This window comes from Vipera ursinii (genome assembly GCF_947247035.1).
Source record: "Vipera ursinii genome assembly, contig: scaffold_250, whole genome shotgun sequence".
NCBI lineage: Eukaryota > Metazoa > Chordata > Lepidosauria > Squamata > Viperidae > Vipera > Vipera ursinii.
In genome coordinates this window covers 955-17,500 of record NW_028148233.1, presented here as the reverse complement: position 1 = coordinate 17,500, position 16,546 = coordinate 955, and the positions used below count along the sequence as shown (strand labels likewise).

The window sequence follows — 16,546 nt, the reverse complement described above, 5'->3', positions numbered from 1 at the left end:
TTAAGCCCCGCCCCTTCAGAGGTACCACTGTTCTTCACCGCGGGTGCAGTTTTCCCCGCGGTCCTCCTCTGCTTGTGGGGGTCAATTCGCAGCCCGCTGCAAGGGCCACGAGCTCCAGTTTTACGACAGTCCACGCTTCAAGATTGGGGAAGCCGATGAGCTCACGGCTGGCCCCCCAAGCAGAAAAACAGAGTTGGAAGGGACCTTGGAGGTCCTCTAGTCCAACCCCCTGCCCAAGCAGGACACCCTATACCAATCCAGAGAAATGGCTATCCAATATCTTCTTAAAAACCTCCAGTGATGAAGCTCCCACAACGTCTAGTGGCAAGGAGTTCCACCGGTTAATTGTTCTCACTGTCCGCAAATTCCTCCTTAGTTCCAGGTTGCTTCTCTCGAGTTTCCATCCGTTGCTTCTTGGCCTGCCTTCAGACGCTTTGGAGAAGAGCTTGACTGCCTCTTCTTTGGGGCAGCCCCTGAGATACTGGAAGACTGCTATCCTGTCCCCCCTCATCCTTCTCTTCATTAAACTGGACATTTCCAATTCCAGCAACCACTCCTTATACGTTTTAGCCTCCAGACCTCTAATCGCCTCTGTTGCTCTTCTCTGCACTCTTTCCAGAGTCTCAACATCTTTTGCACATCATGGTGACCAAAACTAGATGCCGCATTCCAAGTGTGACCTTACCAAGGCATTGTAAAGTAGTATTAACGCTTCACGTGATCTTGATTCCATCCCTCTGTTAATGCAGCCTAAAACTGTGTTGGCTTTTTTTTGGCAGCTGCCGCACACGGCTGGCTCCTACTTAAAAGTAGTGGCCTACTAGGACTCCAAGGCCTCTTCAAACAGCTAAGGGGCTGGTAGTAAGTGGAGGACAGCCTGCAAAGGCTGGGCCCACATAGCTGTACAGCAGGTAACGTGGCTACTTCTTGGTTGGCTTTTCTGTCCAATCATCACCCAGACCTGCTCCTGCCCTACAGATTATGGACTCTTTCCACCCGAGCCGTGGGGTGCAGTGGTTAGAAAGCAATATTGCAGGCTGACTCTGCCCACTGCCAGCAGTTCGATCCTGACTGGTTCAAGGTCGACTCAGCCTTCCGTCCTTGAGAGGTCGGTAAAATGAGGACCCAGATTATCTTCAGGCTGACTCTGTAAAATGCTTAGAGGGGCCTGTAAAGCGGTATATAAGTCTAAGTACTATTGCTATTCTCTCCCTCTCCTTCCCTCCCTCTCTCCTTCCTTCGCGCCTTTTCTGCCGTTCCTTTCCTTCCTTCTACTATCTCCTTCCTTCCTTTCTCTCTCTCCATGTTTCGCTTTATCTCCTGCTCCCTCTATCTCTTCTTTCCCTTCTCTTTTTCTCTCCCTCTTCTTTCCACTCCTTCCTTCCTCCCTCCCTCCCTTTTTCTTTCTTCCTTTTTCTCCTTCCCTTCTCTTGTAAGAGCCACGGCGGTGCAGTGGTTAGGAGGCAGGATTGCAGGCTGACTCTGCCCGCTGCCAGCGGTTCGATCCTGACCGGCTCAAGGTTGACTCAGCCTTCACATCCTTCCGAGGTCTGTAAAACGCGGAGCCAGACTGTCAGGACTGTAAACCGCTCGGAGAGAGCTGTAAAGCTCTGGGAAGGGGTATATACGTCTAAGTGCTGTCGCTATTGCCCCGTCCCCAAACCCCATCATCCCCTGCCTCGCACGCTCAGAATCCATTTCTGACTCTCTTTCCGAAAAGGAGAAGAAGCCCACAGGCTTTGACTGGAGGAAAGAAAGAAAGAAAAAGAAAGAAAGAAAGAAAGAAAGAAAGAAAGAAAGAAAGAAAGAAAGAAAGAAAGAAAGAGGAACGAAAAAGGAAAAGAGAAGGGAGGAAAGAAAGAAAGAAAGAAAGAAAGAAAGAAAGAAAGAAAGAAAGAAAGAAAGAAAGAGGAATGAAAAAGGAAAAGAGAAGGGAAGAAAGAAAGAAAGAAAGAAAGAAAGAAAGAAAGAAAGAAAGAAAGAAAGAAAGAAAGAAAGAGGAAAAGAGAAGGGAGGGAAGAAAGAAAGAAAGAAAGAAAGAAAGAAAGAAAGAGGAGAAGGAAGAAAGAGAAAGAAAGAAAGAAAGAAAGAAAGAAAGAAAGAAAGAAAGAAAGAAAGAAAGAAAGAAAGAGGAACGAAAAAGGAAAAGAGAAGGGAGGGAAGAAAGAAAGAAAAAGAAAGAAAGAAAGAAAGAAAGAAAGAAAGAAAGAAAGAAAGAAAGAAAGAAAGAAAGAAAGAAAGAAAGAAAGAAAGAAAGGAGCGCCCACCGTTTTGTAAAGCTGGGCCTTCAAGCGGTTGGTGGAATATTCCGATTTTCTCTTCTCTTCTTCACGTCTTTTTCGCACCTCAGGCAGCTGGTCGTAGATGCTGGACGAGGGAAGAGAAAGCCAGAAGACAGTTTACAAGGGAGCGATCCCCACCTTGCGTGCCGGCCAGCTTATATTTAGGGCGAGGAGAAGGAGACCCGCCAATACGAGTTTGCTTGTTTGTGTCAGAAGCATCACAATTCAAATAAGGCGTCCCGTATGACGGGGGTCTTCAAATGGGGCCCTTTTAGGACTTGTGGACTTCAACTCCCAGAATTCCTCAGCCAGACATGCTAGCTGAGGAATTCTGGGAGTTGAGGTCCACAAGTCATCAAAGGGCCCAGTTTGAAGACCCCTGATATAGACTTTAAGAGGAGTGGACTTCAACTCCCAGAATTCCTCAGCCAGCATGCCTGGCTGAGGAATTCTGGGAGTTGAAGTCCACAAGTCATAAAAGGGCCAAGTTTGAAGACCCCTGCCATATGACATAAACTTTAAAATATAAAATATAAGGTTAAAATACTATATGTGCAAATTAAAGAGATCTTGCCCAGAAACGAGCAACATTAATTGCGTTCTGTAACGCGGCCATGAGGTCCTCAAGTGTGCACTGATCGGGACACAAAAGGCAGGTATATGCAGGTGTGGGTTGTCTGCGCATCACCACAACCGCAACAAGAAGAACTTACAACAGTTTATTTAGTGGCTGTTCAATGTGACATGTTTTTCACACTCACAACCACTGCAGCATCCCTAGGCTCACGTGATCAAAACACACAGAGAGTTGGCAACTGAGTCATGTTTGTGATGGTTGCAGTGTCCCGGGGTCATGCGATCCCCTTTTGCGACCTTCTGAGAAGCCAAATCAACGGGGGAAGCCAGATTCACTTAACAACCATGTTACTAACTGAACAACGGTGGCAAGGGGGCAAAACTAACTTAACAAATATTTTCACTTAACGACAGAAATCTGGGGCTCAATTGTGGTCGCAACTTGAGCACTACCTGTAGTTTTACATTAATACATACATTCTACATGTATATATATAACAAGCAGGATAGTCCAGTCCATCACTACATCATGAGGTAAATTGTCAGGTAAATCGCAGAACAGCCTACAGAGCACACAGAATTTGGAGCTCAATTGTGGTCATAAGTGAGGACTACCTGTAGTTTTATATAAAGAAATATATTTTACATCTCTATGCACAACAAGTTCTGCCCATCGTTACATCATGAGGTAAATTGTCAGGTAAATCGCAGAACAGCCTACAGGGCACACAGAATTTTTAAAAAGGTGGGGAAAAAGGGAAACTCTCCTTTCTCACACAGCAACCAATCATAACGTAGATTGCCTCAGGCAGAAGCCCGCATTCCCCAATCAATCAACTACAAGGGTGTCTTCTGGGTCATTATACTGTACACTTCACTCTTCCAGCTATTAAATTAAATATCTGGACGGTTTTCACACTTGTGACCGTTGCCGCATCCCTGTGGTCACATGATCAACATTCGGAAGCTTATTTATGACAGTCGTGTGATCCCCTTTTGCAACCTTCCGACAAGCCATGTGGGAAGCCTGATTCGCTTCACAAGCGTGTAACTAGCTTAATACACCGCAGCACTTCCCTTAACAAATGGGGCAAGTTGTTGTTGTTGTTAGTTGCGAAGTCGTGTCCGACCCATCGCGACCCTATGGACAATGTTCCTCCAGGCCTTCCTGTCCTCTACCATCTTCTGGAGTCCATTTAAGCTCACGCCTCCTGCTTCAGTGACTCCATCCAACCACCTCCTTCTCTGTCGTCCCCTTCTTCTATTGCCCTCAATCTTTCCCAGCATTAGGCTCTTCTCCAGCAAGTCCTTCCTTCTCATTAGGTGGCCAAAGGATTTGAGTTTTAGCTTCAGGATCTGGTCTTCTAAAGAGCAGTCAGGGTTGATCTCCAAGGGACTCGCAGGAGTCTTCTCCAGCACCATAGTTCAAAGGATTCAATTCTTTGGCGCTCAGCCTTTCTTATGGTCCAACTTTCACTGCCATACATTGCAACTGGGAAGACCATAGCCTTGACTATACGCACTTTTGTCGGCAGGGTGATGACTCTGCTTTTTAGTGTGCTGTCTAGATTTGCCATGGCTTTCCTCCCCAGGAGCAAGCGTCTTTTAATTTCTTGGCTACAGTCCCCATCTGCAGTGATCTTGGAGCCCAGGAAAATAAAATCTGTCACTACCTCCATTTCTTCCCCATCTATTTGCCAGGAATTGAGAGGGCCAGATGCCATGATCTTGGTTTTCTTAATGTTTAGTTTCAACCCAAGTTTTGCACTCTCGTTCTTCACTCGCAACAAGAGGCTCTTTAGTTCCTCTTCACTTTCTGCCATTAGAGTGGGGCAAGAGGAGTCGTTAAAGTGGGGCAAAAACTCACTTCAGAAATATCTCGCTTAGCAAGAGAAAACGCTAGCCTCCATTGGGGCCGTCAAGTCGAGGACTGCCTGTAGACAAAATGGTTCCCAGGCTCAATTCGTGGCAGAATCTAAATTAGCTAAATTAGCACCCGCAAGGAAACCAAAATGCAGAGCGATACAACTCTTCTCCTTTCCCAGCGTGGACGTCTTGGTAGGAATCCGTCGCTTCCTTATTAGGAATGCAGAAGGAACCGAGGGCCTGTTATTTATGATGTTTACCCATTATCGCTTCTGAACGTAATCCAAGAGAGTCATTTATTTTTTCCTTCCCCCCCAAAAAAATACAATAAAAAAATCAGCCCTCTTACCGTTTGGACCGCTCGACCATTTCGTTCTTGGAAATCGCTCTGCTCCGAATCGCCCGATAGCCTACACACAGAGGAAGAACAGAACAGGGTGAGGAGAGAGCGGACTTCCACGCCTTCGGTCCTACCCGACGGCCGAGCAACTCAATCCTGGTTTGATGGGGCAAGACGGGAGTCTCCAAACTTGGCCACTTTTAAGGCTTGTGTGGATTTCAACTGCATACGCTTTGCTGGGGAATGCTGGGACTTGAAGTCCACAAGTCTTAAAAAGTCGCCAGGTTTGCAGACCCTTAGTGTAAGATGAGCGCCCCCCCCAAGACCGAAGGACGTTGCAAGGGTGGACTTGAGGAGAATCGCCACCTTTGCAAGGAAGCTTGGGGGAAAAGGACGCCGTGCTTCCCTGAAAGTGGGGAGCAGGCCCTGCAGGTCTGGGTGTCTTTGGGAAGCCAAGGCAAAGCTTCGATCCCCACCATGGAACCGTCCCTTCTAAGCACTGATGATGTCCCCTAGTTGGGCCATGAAACGTCTGCAAGAAAAACTACCAAGCTCAGAGAGCATCAAGGACCCCACGGTCCGCCTCCTCCTCTTCTCCTCCTCCTTCCTGCGAGCCCCACTCCCTTCTAAAACTGATGCTGTTCCCTAGTTGGGCCATGAAACGTCTGCAAGAAAACCTCCCAGCTCATAGAGCACCAAGGACCCCACAGTCCTCCTCCTCCTCCTCCTCCTATCTACAAAGCCCATTCCCTTCTAGCTCTGATGTTGTTCCCTAGTTGGGCCATGAAATGTCTGGATGAAATCCACCAAGGACCCCACACTCCTCCTCCTCCTCTTCCTCCTCCTCCTCTCTGCAAATCCTTCTCCCTTCTAGCACGGATGATGTTCCCTAGTTGGGCCATGAAACGTCTGCAAAAAACCACCCAGCCCAGAGAGCACCGAGGACCCCACAGTTTTTCCTCCTCCTCCTCCTCCTCCTCCTCCTCCTCCTCCTCCTCCTCCTCCTCCTCCTCCTCCTCCCTGCAAACCCCACACACCTTCTAGCACTGATGTGGTTCCCTAGTTGGGCCGTGAAACGTCTGCCTGAAAGCCAGCAAACTCAAGAGAGCACCAAGGACCCCTTACAGCAGAAGCAACCAGGATTTTGGGGGGAGCCCCCCGTCATTTCTCTTGCCAAAGAATAGCCAGCCCCAGCACCACCACCCGCCCCCAACAGTTGTTCATTTCTTCAGCAAACCGACATGACGAGTGTCTTGGAGCAGGGCTCACGTGTAGAGGAAGGAGAGAGTACCTCGGTTCGCAAGACTTGTACTCCTGCAAGCCATGGCCTCAGGGGGGTTGAACAAGTGTTCCCTTTCCCCCTGGAACACGCTCTGCACCTTCCGTTCTTCCACAAGCAGCTTGAGGCGTTTCAGACGTTCCCCAGAACTGGAAAGGAAATCGGGACGGTGCACGGCCAGAGATTCCTAAGTGTGGGAACGAAAAAAAGGGGGGGGGGCACGGTGGAAAAAAGGGGGGTAGGGGTGGGGAGAGGAAAAACAAACCCACTTAAGACTTGAGGCAGATGATAATGTGCTGGGTTTTTATTGGGGATTTTTATATTATTCTACTGTTTTTAGCTCGGGCTCTTATTTAATTCTCTTTTTAATTCTTGTATGCTGTATTTTTTATGTGCCCTGTTCACCGCCCTGAGTCCTTCGGGAGAAGGGCGGTATACAAATATCATAAATGAAATGAAATGAAATAATAAGCTACCTTGAAAAACAGGCCTCCGAGGCGGAGGAATATTTTATTTTATTTTTTGCAAAAAGCGGAGAAGGCGGCCTCCATAAAGCTCCAGAGATTTCAAAGAAAACCCTTTGACGCTGTGGACAACTCTGGCCGGAAAGAGACCAGACTTGGGAATAAGCATCCCAGCATCGTGGTTAAAAAAAAAAAAAAAAAAAAAGGAGGGTGGGGGGCAGAATAACTAACATTTTAAACAAGCCAGACAGAGACAAAGCAGAGGGCGGGGGGGGGGGACCCACGGAGAGGGGCCTCTAACCCAAACAAAACCAAGAGGGAAAGTGCCTGGGAAAATGAAATGAGCTCACGGGCCCTTCTTGGGGAAGGGGCCGATCTCCGCGGGAAAGCGGATGGGAAGATTCCCACCCTGACAATTCCTAGACAATTCTTTGGCTCAAAAGTTCGAAAGCTGCAAAAAAACCCCCAAAAAACAAAAAAAACACTCAATTTTTTTAATTCCAATCTGGTGACGGGGGAGGTGGTGGGGGTGGGGAGAATGGGGAGGTGTCACTGGGGTAAGAGAATTCCGTGTGTCGAGTCTCATGGACGACACACGCAGTCCTTGAGTTATGACCATAATTTTCGCTGCTGAGCAAGGCAGTTGTTAAGTGGGTTTTGTTCCATTTTACAATGTATTTATTTTTTTGGACACAGTTGTTACGCCAATTGCTGTGGTGAATCATGCTCCCCACCACATTTATTTGGCTTGTCAGAAGCTGGCCGGGAAGTTTGCAAATGGTGATCACGTGTCTCACACACACACACACACACACACACACACACACACAAAAGTAGAACTGTCGTAAAGGCATGTCAGATGCCAAGCATCCAAATTTTCATCACGTGACCATGGGGATGCAGCAACGGTCGTAAGTACGAAAATAGCAATAGCACTTAAGACTTCCATGCCCCTTCGTAGTGCTTTTGCAGCCCTCTCTAAGCGGTTTACAGGGCGAGCGTGTTGCCCCCAACAATCCGGGTCCTCATTTTACCGACCTCGGAAGGACGGAAGGCTGAGTCGATCTTGAGCAGATCAGGATCGAACTGCTGGCTATGGGAAGAATTAGCCTGCAATAAATACTTCATTCTAACCACTGTGCCACCATGGCAATAGAATAGAATAGAATAGAATAGAATAGAATAGAATAGAATAGAATAGAATAGAACAGAACAGAACAGAACAGAACAGAACAGAACAGAATAGAATAGAATAGATGAAATAGAATAGAATAGAATAGAATAGAATAGAATAGAATAGAATAGATGAAATAGAATAGAATAGAATAGAATAGAATAGAATAGAATAGAATATATAGTATAGTATAGTATAGTATAGTATAGTATAGTATAGTATAGTATAGAACAGAACATATAGTATAGTATAGAACAGAACAGAATATATAGTATAGTATAGTATAGTATAGTATAGTATAGTATAGTATAGTATAGTATAGTATAGTATAGTATAGAACAGAATATATAGTATAGTATAGTATAGTATAGTATAGTATAGTATAGTATAGTATAGTATAGAACAGAACAGAACATATAGTATAGTATAGTATAGTATAGTATAGTATAGAACAGAACAAAACAGAATATTGATAGAATAGAATGATAGAATAGAACAGAACAGAATAGAATAAGCACTTAGACTTATATACCACTTCACATGCTTTACAGCCCTCTCTAAGCGGTTTACAGACTCATCCTGTTGCCCCCAACAATCTGCGTCCTCATTTTACCAGGAGGACGGAAGGCTGAGCTGACCTTGAGCTGATCAGGATCGAACTGCTGACAGTGTCAGCCTGCAATGCTGCCTACTCACCGCTGCGCCCCCGGGGCTCCCAATACGACAGCTGATCAGACACCGCAACAGCACTTAGACTTAGGTAGCGCTTGCCAGCCCTCTCGGAGAAGCTCAAAATTTCCCTAGCTAAGCAAGGCAGTGGTTCGTTTTGTTCCTTTTTTACGACGTTTCACGCCAGCGTTGCTAAGTGAACCGCTGCGCTTGTTAAGTTTAGTCATACGGTCGTTAAAAGTGAATCGGTCCTCCCCACGGCCTTGGCTTAGCCGAAGGCGGGTCACGTGACCCTGGGGGGACACGGCAAACCGTCGTTAAATGTGAGCCGGTTGCCGAGCGTCCATGTTTGGATCACGTGTCCCCGGGGGGGACGCCCCAACAGTCGTTAAAAGAGGAAAAAGTGGCCGTGGGTCACTTTTTTCCAGCGCTGTTGTAACTCTGAACAGTCACTAAGTGAAATGTCGTTTTAAGTCGAGGACTAGCTATATTATGAAGGTGCTGGGGTGTGTGTGTGTCAGACGGCCTCTCCGGTCCCTTCCGGCCATACGGATTTATGACTAATCTGAGCGGGAATGGGGCAGCGCCTGGCCCTTGGCGCCGGGATCTCTAGTATGGGGATGGGGAACGGGGAAGCGGGAGGAAGCCGGCAACCTGGATTTTACCTGCAGGGTCATTTCCCGCAAAGGGCAGGGCGGCTGGTTCTCAGCATCTCTTGCTGGCGCTGCCAGACGCACCTGCAGGGCCCCGGGACGTTCCGGCCAGTTCTGCTCGCGAAGAGGTTCTCGCCACTGCTTCCCTCTGGCGGGGGGCTCAGACCAGGCCGGAGCAGGGCTGGCGGGCGGGAAGCCACCCCCGCCCTCTTCCAGGGGGTCTGCTATGAGATCTGCTGCAGGGACGAACCAAGAGACTCCTAGAAAGGAAGGGGGGAGGAGGAGGAGGAGAAAAGCGGGGGGGGGAGAGTTTCAATGGTCCTTGTCAAGATGGCCGACGGGCCACGATTGGGGATAGGCGGCGGGAGGGGGGAAGGGGGCAGTTTCTGCCTCTCGGCGGCCCCCGGCATTCAGGCTGAAGGTCCAACAGGTTTTTCAGACAGGCAAATAAGAACATTCCTCTGGCTGGGGAATTCTGGGAGTTGAAGTCCACGCGTCTTAATTTGTCTGAAATGGTCTAGGGCAGGGGTAGGCAACCTCGGCTCTTTTATGACTCATGGACTTCAACTCCCAGAATTCATGGCTGGCTCAGGAATTCTGGGAGTTGAAGTCCATGAGTCATAAAAGAGCCGAGGTTGCCTACCCCTGGAGTTTCCTGCCTGAGCAGGGGGTTGGACTAGATGACCTCCAAGGTCCCTTCCAACAACAACATCATCATCATCATCATCATCATCATCATCATTATTATTATTATTATTAGGGGCAAGGTTGAAAATTGCTGGTCTAGAACGAGGCTGCCCGTCAGAACAATTAACCAGTGGAACCACCTGCCTCCAGAAGTGGTGAATGCTCCAACACTGGAAGTTTTTAAGAAGAGACTGGCCAGCCCTTTGTCCGAAATGGTCTAGGGTTTCCTGCCTGAGCAGGGGGTTGGACTGGATGACCTCCAAGGCCCCTTCCAACTTTATGATTATGACGATTAGGATTAGGATCTTCCGCCTGAATCCGAGGGCCGCCGAGAGGCCGAAGCCCCTCCCTGCCAATCCCTGGCCGTGGCCCGTCAGCCTGCCTGAAAACTAGAACTCACCGTCGCCTGGTTTTCTAGTCCAGCAGCTTTGGCACTGCGCCAGACTGGCTTTTGCAACGCGGCCCAAAGCCACACAATCCACAACAGACAAACAACACAAACAGGTTTGCGGAGACCTTGCATCCACTGGGACCGGCTCCTTCTGGGCCTGCGGCTTTCCAGGAAACGGCCCGGCTGCCACTTGTGCTGGTCCTCGTCTCCCGCCGAGAGCCCATCGTGCTGAGCCGACCGCTGCTGCTCCGTCCTGCTCCGAGCCAGTCCGTGGAGCGTGGCTTGGCTCGGGGTCGGTGTGGGGAAAGTCAAGCCCACGTCGCGGGTGTGGCTCTTGGTTGCGCTGTTGACAATCTCAAAGTCTCCTGGGGAGTCAAAGGACAACACAGCTTGTCCCCCGATGCAGCAACAACCTTCGGTGTTGCTGTGGGTCAAGGGGCCTCGCGGGAACCCTTTTGGGATGGGGGGGGGGGGAAACCAGGGATGGTAATGCTAGCAACGGGGCAACAAAGAGGATCAGGGGACCGGAGGCTAAAACGTATAAGGAACGGTTGCTGGAATTGGGTATGTGTAGTTTAACGAAGAGAAGGATGAGGGGTGACAGGATAGCAGCCTTACAATCTCTCAGGGGCTGCCCCAAAGAAGAGGGAGTCAAGCTGTTCTCCAAAGCATCTGAAGGCAGGACAAGAAGCAACGGATGGAAACTAGTCAAGGAGAGAAGCAACCTGGAACTAAGGAGAAACTTCCTGACAGTGAGAACAACTAACCAGTGGAACAACCTGCCTCCAGAGGTTGTGAATGCTCCAACACTGGAAGTCTTTAAGAAGAGACTGGACAGCCACTTGTCTGAAATGGTATAGGGTTTCCTGCCTGAGCAGGGGGTGGGACTATATGACCTCAAAGGAGCCTTCAAAATCTGTTATTCTATTCTATTCTGTTCTGTTCTATTTTATTTTCTACATTCTATTCCATTCTATATTCTATTCTATTTTCTATTCTATTCTATGCCATATTCTATTCTATTCTATTCTATTCTATTCTATTCTATTCTATTCTATTCTATATTCTATTCTATTCTATTCTACTCTATTCTATTCTATATTCTATTCTATTCTACTCTATATTCTATTCTATTCTATTCTATTCTATATTCTATTCTATTCTACTCTATATTCTATTCTATTCTATTCTACTCTATTCTACTCTACTCTATTCTATATTCTATTCTATTCTATTCTATTCTATTCTATATTCTATTCTATTCTACTCTATTCTATTCTATTCTATATTCTATTCTATTCTACTCTATATTCTATTCTATTCTATTCTATTCTATTCTATTCTATTCTATTCTATTCTATTCTATTCTATTCTATATTCTATTCTATTCTACTCTATATTCTATTCTATTCTATTCTATTCTACTCTATTCTACTCTACTCTATTCTATATTCTATTCTATTCTATTCTATTCTATTCTATTCTATTCTATTCTATTCTATTCTATTCTATATTCTATTCTATTCTATTCTATTCTATTCTATTCTATTCCATTCCATTTGATTCTTTATTCTTTATTCCATTCCATTCTATATTCTATTCTATTTTCTATTCTATTCTATACCATATTCTATTCTATACCATATTCTATTCTATTCTATTCTATTCTATTCTATTCTATTCTATTCTATTCTATTCTATTCTATTCTATTCTATTCTATTCTATTCTATTCCATTCCATTTCACATATTCTATTCTATTCTATTCTATTCTATTCTATTCTATTATTATTCTATTCTACTCTATTCTATATTCTATTCTATTTTCTATTCTATTCCATTCCATTCCATTCCATTCGATTCTTTATTCTTTATTCCATTCCATTCCATTCCATATTCTATTTTCTATTCCATTCCATCCTATTTCTATTCCACAAGCACAATAAAAGCCAACCAGACTCACTCCAAGGGTGTCAGGCACAAAAAGGACAGATCCAATTCACTATCGCTAAAAAGCCCAGGGACAAAACCCTTCTCAACTAATGTTGTGATTCAGGGTCAGCCTGTGGGTTCGGCAGTTGGGTCGGATGACTCAGATGAGGGGGAGGAGGGGGGTGTTGAAGAACTTGCTGATGATGGCTTTGAGGCTCCGCAGAGCCCCCAGCCAGGCCCCTCCTACCTGGTGGAGACCCAGCTGTGTGAGCCTGACAGTGTGGATGAAGATGACCCACAGCTGGCCCTGTTCAAGGACGCCCCACGCAGGAGGCAGTCAAGTAGGAGCAAGCAGAGGAAGGCTGTGGGGCTTCTCGGAAGGAGGCAAAGAGAGGCCACGCCCTGAACTCTTTATAAAGGGAATGTTTGGGGAGGGCTGGTTTGCTGAAAGCAACCGCTCCGATAGTGTTTCAAAGCTCCTGTATCTTGGTATGTGTTTTGTTTGTTTTTGTAATAAATTTGGCAGACGTATTCCAGCCTCTTGCCGTTTATAAAGGGGTTGCCTTTTCTGCAAGGCCGGTAGCAGGCTGGTACAGAACAACTAACAAGTTAGCACCTATAGTTCATCCTCAACTTACAACAATTCACTTAGTGACCAAACTTACAACAGCACTGGAAAAAGGGGCCTGCGACCATTTTTCACACTCATGAACCGCTGCAGCGTTCCCCCTGGTCACATGTTCAAAATTCAGACCCTTGGCAACTGACTCATATTTGTGACGGTCGCAGAGTCCCAGGGGGGTCACGTGAGTCCCCCCCCTTTCGCGACCTTCTGACAAGCAAAGTCCGTGGGGGGGGAGGCCGGATTCGCTGAACGAGCGTGGGACTCACTTAACAACCGCAGGGATTCGCTGAACAGCTGCGGCCAGGAAGGTCGCAAAATGGGGCCAATCTCCCTGAAGAAAGGGTCTCACTTAGCAACAAAGCACTGGGCGCCATCGCGGTTGTAAGTCGAGGACTACCCGCACAGCTGAGGGCGAATGAAGGGATTTGGAAACCCTGCCTTTCCTTTTCCCATTTGTCCATGCGGCATTCCGAAATTGCACTAAATGATTCGAGGTGGTGGGAGGTGACTGAAGGCAGATCTAAAAGTGGAAATTTGTGCCTTTCATTCCCACTCTGCGGTGGAAACAAAAGAGCTGTCATTCGTGCAGATTTACAAAGAGCTGGGGGAAAAGGTTATTATATTGCAGAAGAAGGAAGCTCAAAAAAAAAGGCCTGACAGGCCAGCTAATAGTTACGAAATTTATCTCAATCTTCTGCTTTGGAAGGCAATTCATTAAACTCAAGAAGGGAAAGACCAGAAACGACCTCGAATGTTTGCCTGGAAGGGAAAAAACAAACCCTAAATACGAGATACGAGACAAACTGGGAAGCTAATCTAGCAAAAATTGCTCAGTCGCACGACCATTCATACAATATGCCCATCTCTCTTATTAGTCATCAACGTAATTTGGAAATCGTCTATATACAATTGAAGGAATGGCAGCCCAGTTGACCCAGTTGGCGCTTTTTACTCCAAGGCATTTAAAAAAAAAGATTCTGGATCAATTCAACCCAAGAGGAAACCCCACTCCAGTTCTTAAAATGGGCTTCAAAATATACCTGGAAATACAGGTAGTCCTTGACTTACGTCTATTGGTTTACTGAGCATTTGAAGCTACGGCAGTAGAAAAAGAGTGACTTATGTCCATTGTTCACCCTTACGACTGTTGCAGCATCCCCAGGATCACGTAATCAACACTGTGTGTGTGTGGAGAGAGAGAGAGAGAGGGAGGGAGAGAGAAGGAGGAGGAGGAGGAGGACGACGACTGTGGCGTCCCTTGGTGCTCTCTGGGCTGGGTGGTTTTCTTGCAGACATTTTATGACCCAACTAGGCAACATCATCAGTGGTAGAAGGGAGGGGGGTTTGCAGAGAGGAGGAGGAGGAGGAGGAGGAGGACGACGACGACGACTGTGGGATCCTTGGTGCTCTCTCAGCTGGGTGGCTTCCTTGCAGACGTTTCACGACCCAACTAGGGAACATCATCAGTGGTAGAAGGGAGTGGGGTTTGAGGAGGAGGAGGAAGAGGACGACGACTGTGGGGTCCTGGGTGCTCTCTGAGGTGGTTGGTTTTCTTGCAGACATTTCATGACCCAACTAGGCAACATCATCAGTGCTAGAAGGGAGGGGGGTTTGCAGAGAAGAAGAAGAAGAAGAAGAAGAAGAAGAAGAAGAAGAAGAAGAAGAAGAAGAAGAAGAAGAAGAAGAAGAAGAAGAAGAAGAAGAAGAAGAAGAAGAAGAAGAAGAAGAAGAAGAAGAAGAAGAAGAAGAAGAAGAAGAAGAAGAAGAATCCGGGGTCCTTGGTACTCTCTGAGCTTGGGGCTTTTCTTGCAGACATTTTATGACCCAACTAGGCAACATCATCAGTGCTAGAAGGGAGGGGGGTTTGCAGAGAGGAGGAGGAGGAGGAGGACGACAACTATGACTGTGGGGTCCTTGGTGCTCTCTCAACTGGGTGGCTTCCTTGCAGACGTTTCACGACCCAACTAGGGAACATCATCAGTGGTAGAAAGGGGGGGGTTGCAGAGAGGAGGATGGGGAAGGAGGAGGAAGAGGAAGATGATTGTGGGGTCCTTGCAGACATTTCACGACCCAACTAAGTTACATCATCCGTGAAGGAGGGGAGTGGGGTTTCTTCTCTTGGACTTCCTTGCTGGGTTAAAGGAACTTGGTAGGAGGAACTACCAACCCAGACAAACCAACAGTAAACCACAGTCTAATCAAGCGACCACTGAGAATCCTCCGGCCAGAGGTGACAGGGCAAGCCGCTCCCTTCTGGCCTTGGTGATATAACCTAGCTGGGTCACGAGATGTCTGCAAAAGAACGGACAGGCCCAGAGGGCCCCAAGGACCCCGCAGAGACCACGCCTGGGGTCTTAAATCAAAATGCCCTCTCAAAACTAGCCTGAGTATGAGGTGGGATTGGAACCCAATCCCCAAACCCCTAAAAGCCCAGAAGAGGCGGCTGAAATGGTGCTTCTTGCTCAGGCCTTTTTTCATGCAGGTAGTCCTCGACTTGCAACCGCTCGTTTAGTGACCGTCCAAAGTCACAACGGCACTGGAAAAAAAAAACTAACTTAGGACCCTTTATCACACTTAGGACCGTCGCAGCATCTCCACGCTCACGTGGTCCAAATTCGGACGCTTGGCCACTGACTCCCACTTAGGATAATCGCACTGTCTCATATTTACGACGGTCGCAGCGTGCCCGGCTCACGCGATCCCCCTTTGGCGACCTTTTGAAAAGCCGAGTTGCGGGGTGGGGGGCAACCGGATTTGCTTAACGACCGGGCGACTAACCTCACAACTGCGGCAATTTGCTTAACCCACCGTGGCGAGAGAAGTGGGTAAAACAGGGCAAAACTCACTTCAGCCTCGCTTAGCCACAGAAGTATTGGGGCTGCGTTGATGGCCGTAAGACGAGGAACTACCTGGATTACTCCTTCCTTCTTCTGACGCTGCCGCTGGGCCCGCGGGGAGGCGAGGCTGCGCGGCCTGTTTCACTTTACGTTGGGAACACAAAAGGCCCGACACTTCAAGGGGACGAAGCGGAGGGAGGATCGGCCGAGGAACTGAGGCTTCCACGAAGTCAGCTTCGGCTCTGTCCGACTCCGTCCTCCGCTAGGAAGGCAGACTGGGAAAGTCCGCGGGAAGAACCAAAGTGAGCCGGGGCACAAAAGGGATGATTACGCTTTGAAACTCGACTGAAAAGTCTCCTGGGCGAATCGGTCGGGGATTAAAGGCCCCCGCAAAGGAAGCGGCTTCGGAGAAAGACGGACGGCGGCTGAAGCGAAGCGACTCACCGGCTTGAACGGCCTTGTTGAGCATCCGTTTGCTGCCGAGCGCCGGGCTCGGCCCCCGCGAGCTGCTGAGGCTCGAGACGGAATCGGAGGAGATGGAAGCGGGGCTGGCCTGAAAGGAAGAAGGTAGTCAATGTTCAGAGGATGGAGAGGAGGAGGAAGAGGAAGAGGAGGAGAACTGTGGGGTCCTGGGTGCTCTCTGAGTTGGGTGGTTTCCTTGCTGTTGTTTTATAACCCAACTAGGTAAAATCATCAGTGCAAGAAGAGAGGTGGGTTTGTAGAGAGAAGGGGGAGGAGGAGGAGGAGGAGGAAGAGGAGGAGGGGGACTGTG

At 47.8% G+C, this 16,546-nt stretch overlaps 1 protein-coding gene across 1 annotated transcript in view; it reads right to left on the bottom strand.

Moving 5' to 3' along the window:
* LOC310650669 (centrosome-associated protein ALMS1-like) overlaps positions 1 to 16,327 on the bottom strand; it is a gene marked incomplete at its 5' end in the record, with an annotated part of 18,029 nt that extends 1,702 nt beyond the window's left edge. The window contains 6 exons of the mRNA XM_083380251.1: positions 2,268 to 2,367; positions 5,074 to 5,134; positions 6,356 to 6,530; positions 9,316 to 9,563; positions 10,507 to 10,746; positions 16,219 to 16,327. Of these exons, the coding sequence (XP_083236377.1) occupies positions 2,268 to 2,367; positions 5,074 to 5,134; positions 6,356 to 6,530; positions 9,316 to 9,563; positions 10,507 to 10,746; positions 16,219 to 16,327 (933 nt within the window). The remainder of the gene's footprint in view (positions 1 to 2,267; positions 2,368 to 5,073; positions 5,135 to 6,355; positions 6,531 to 9,315; positions 9,564 to 10,506; positions 10,747 to 16,218) is intronic.
* Positions 16,328 to 16,546: the final 219 nt, after the last annotated feature.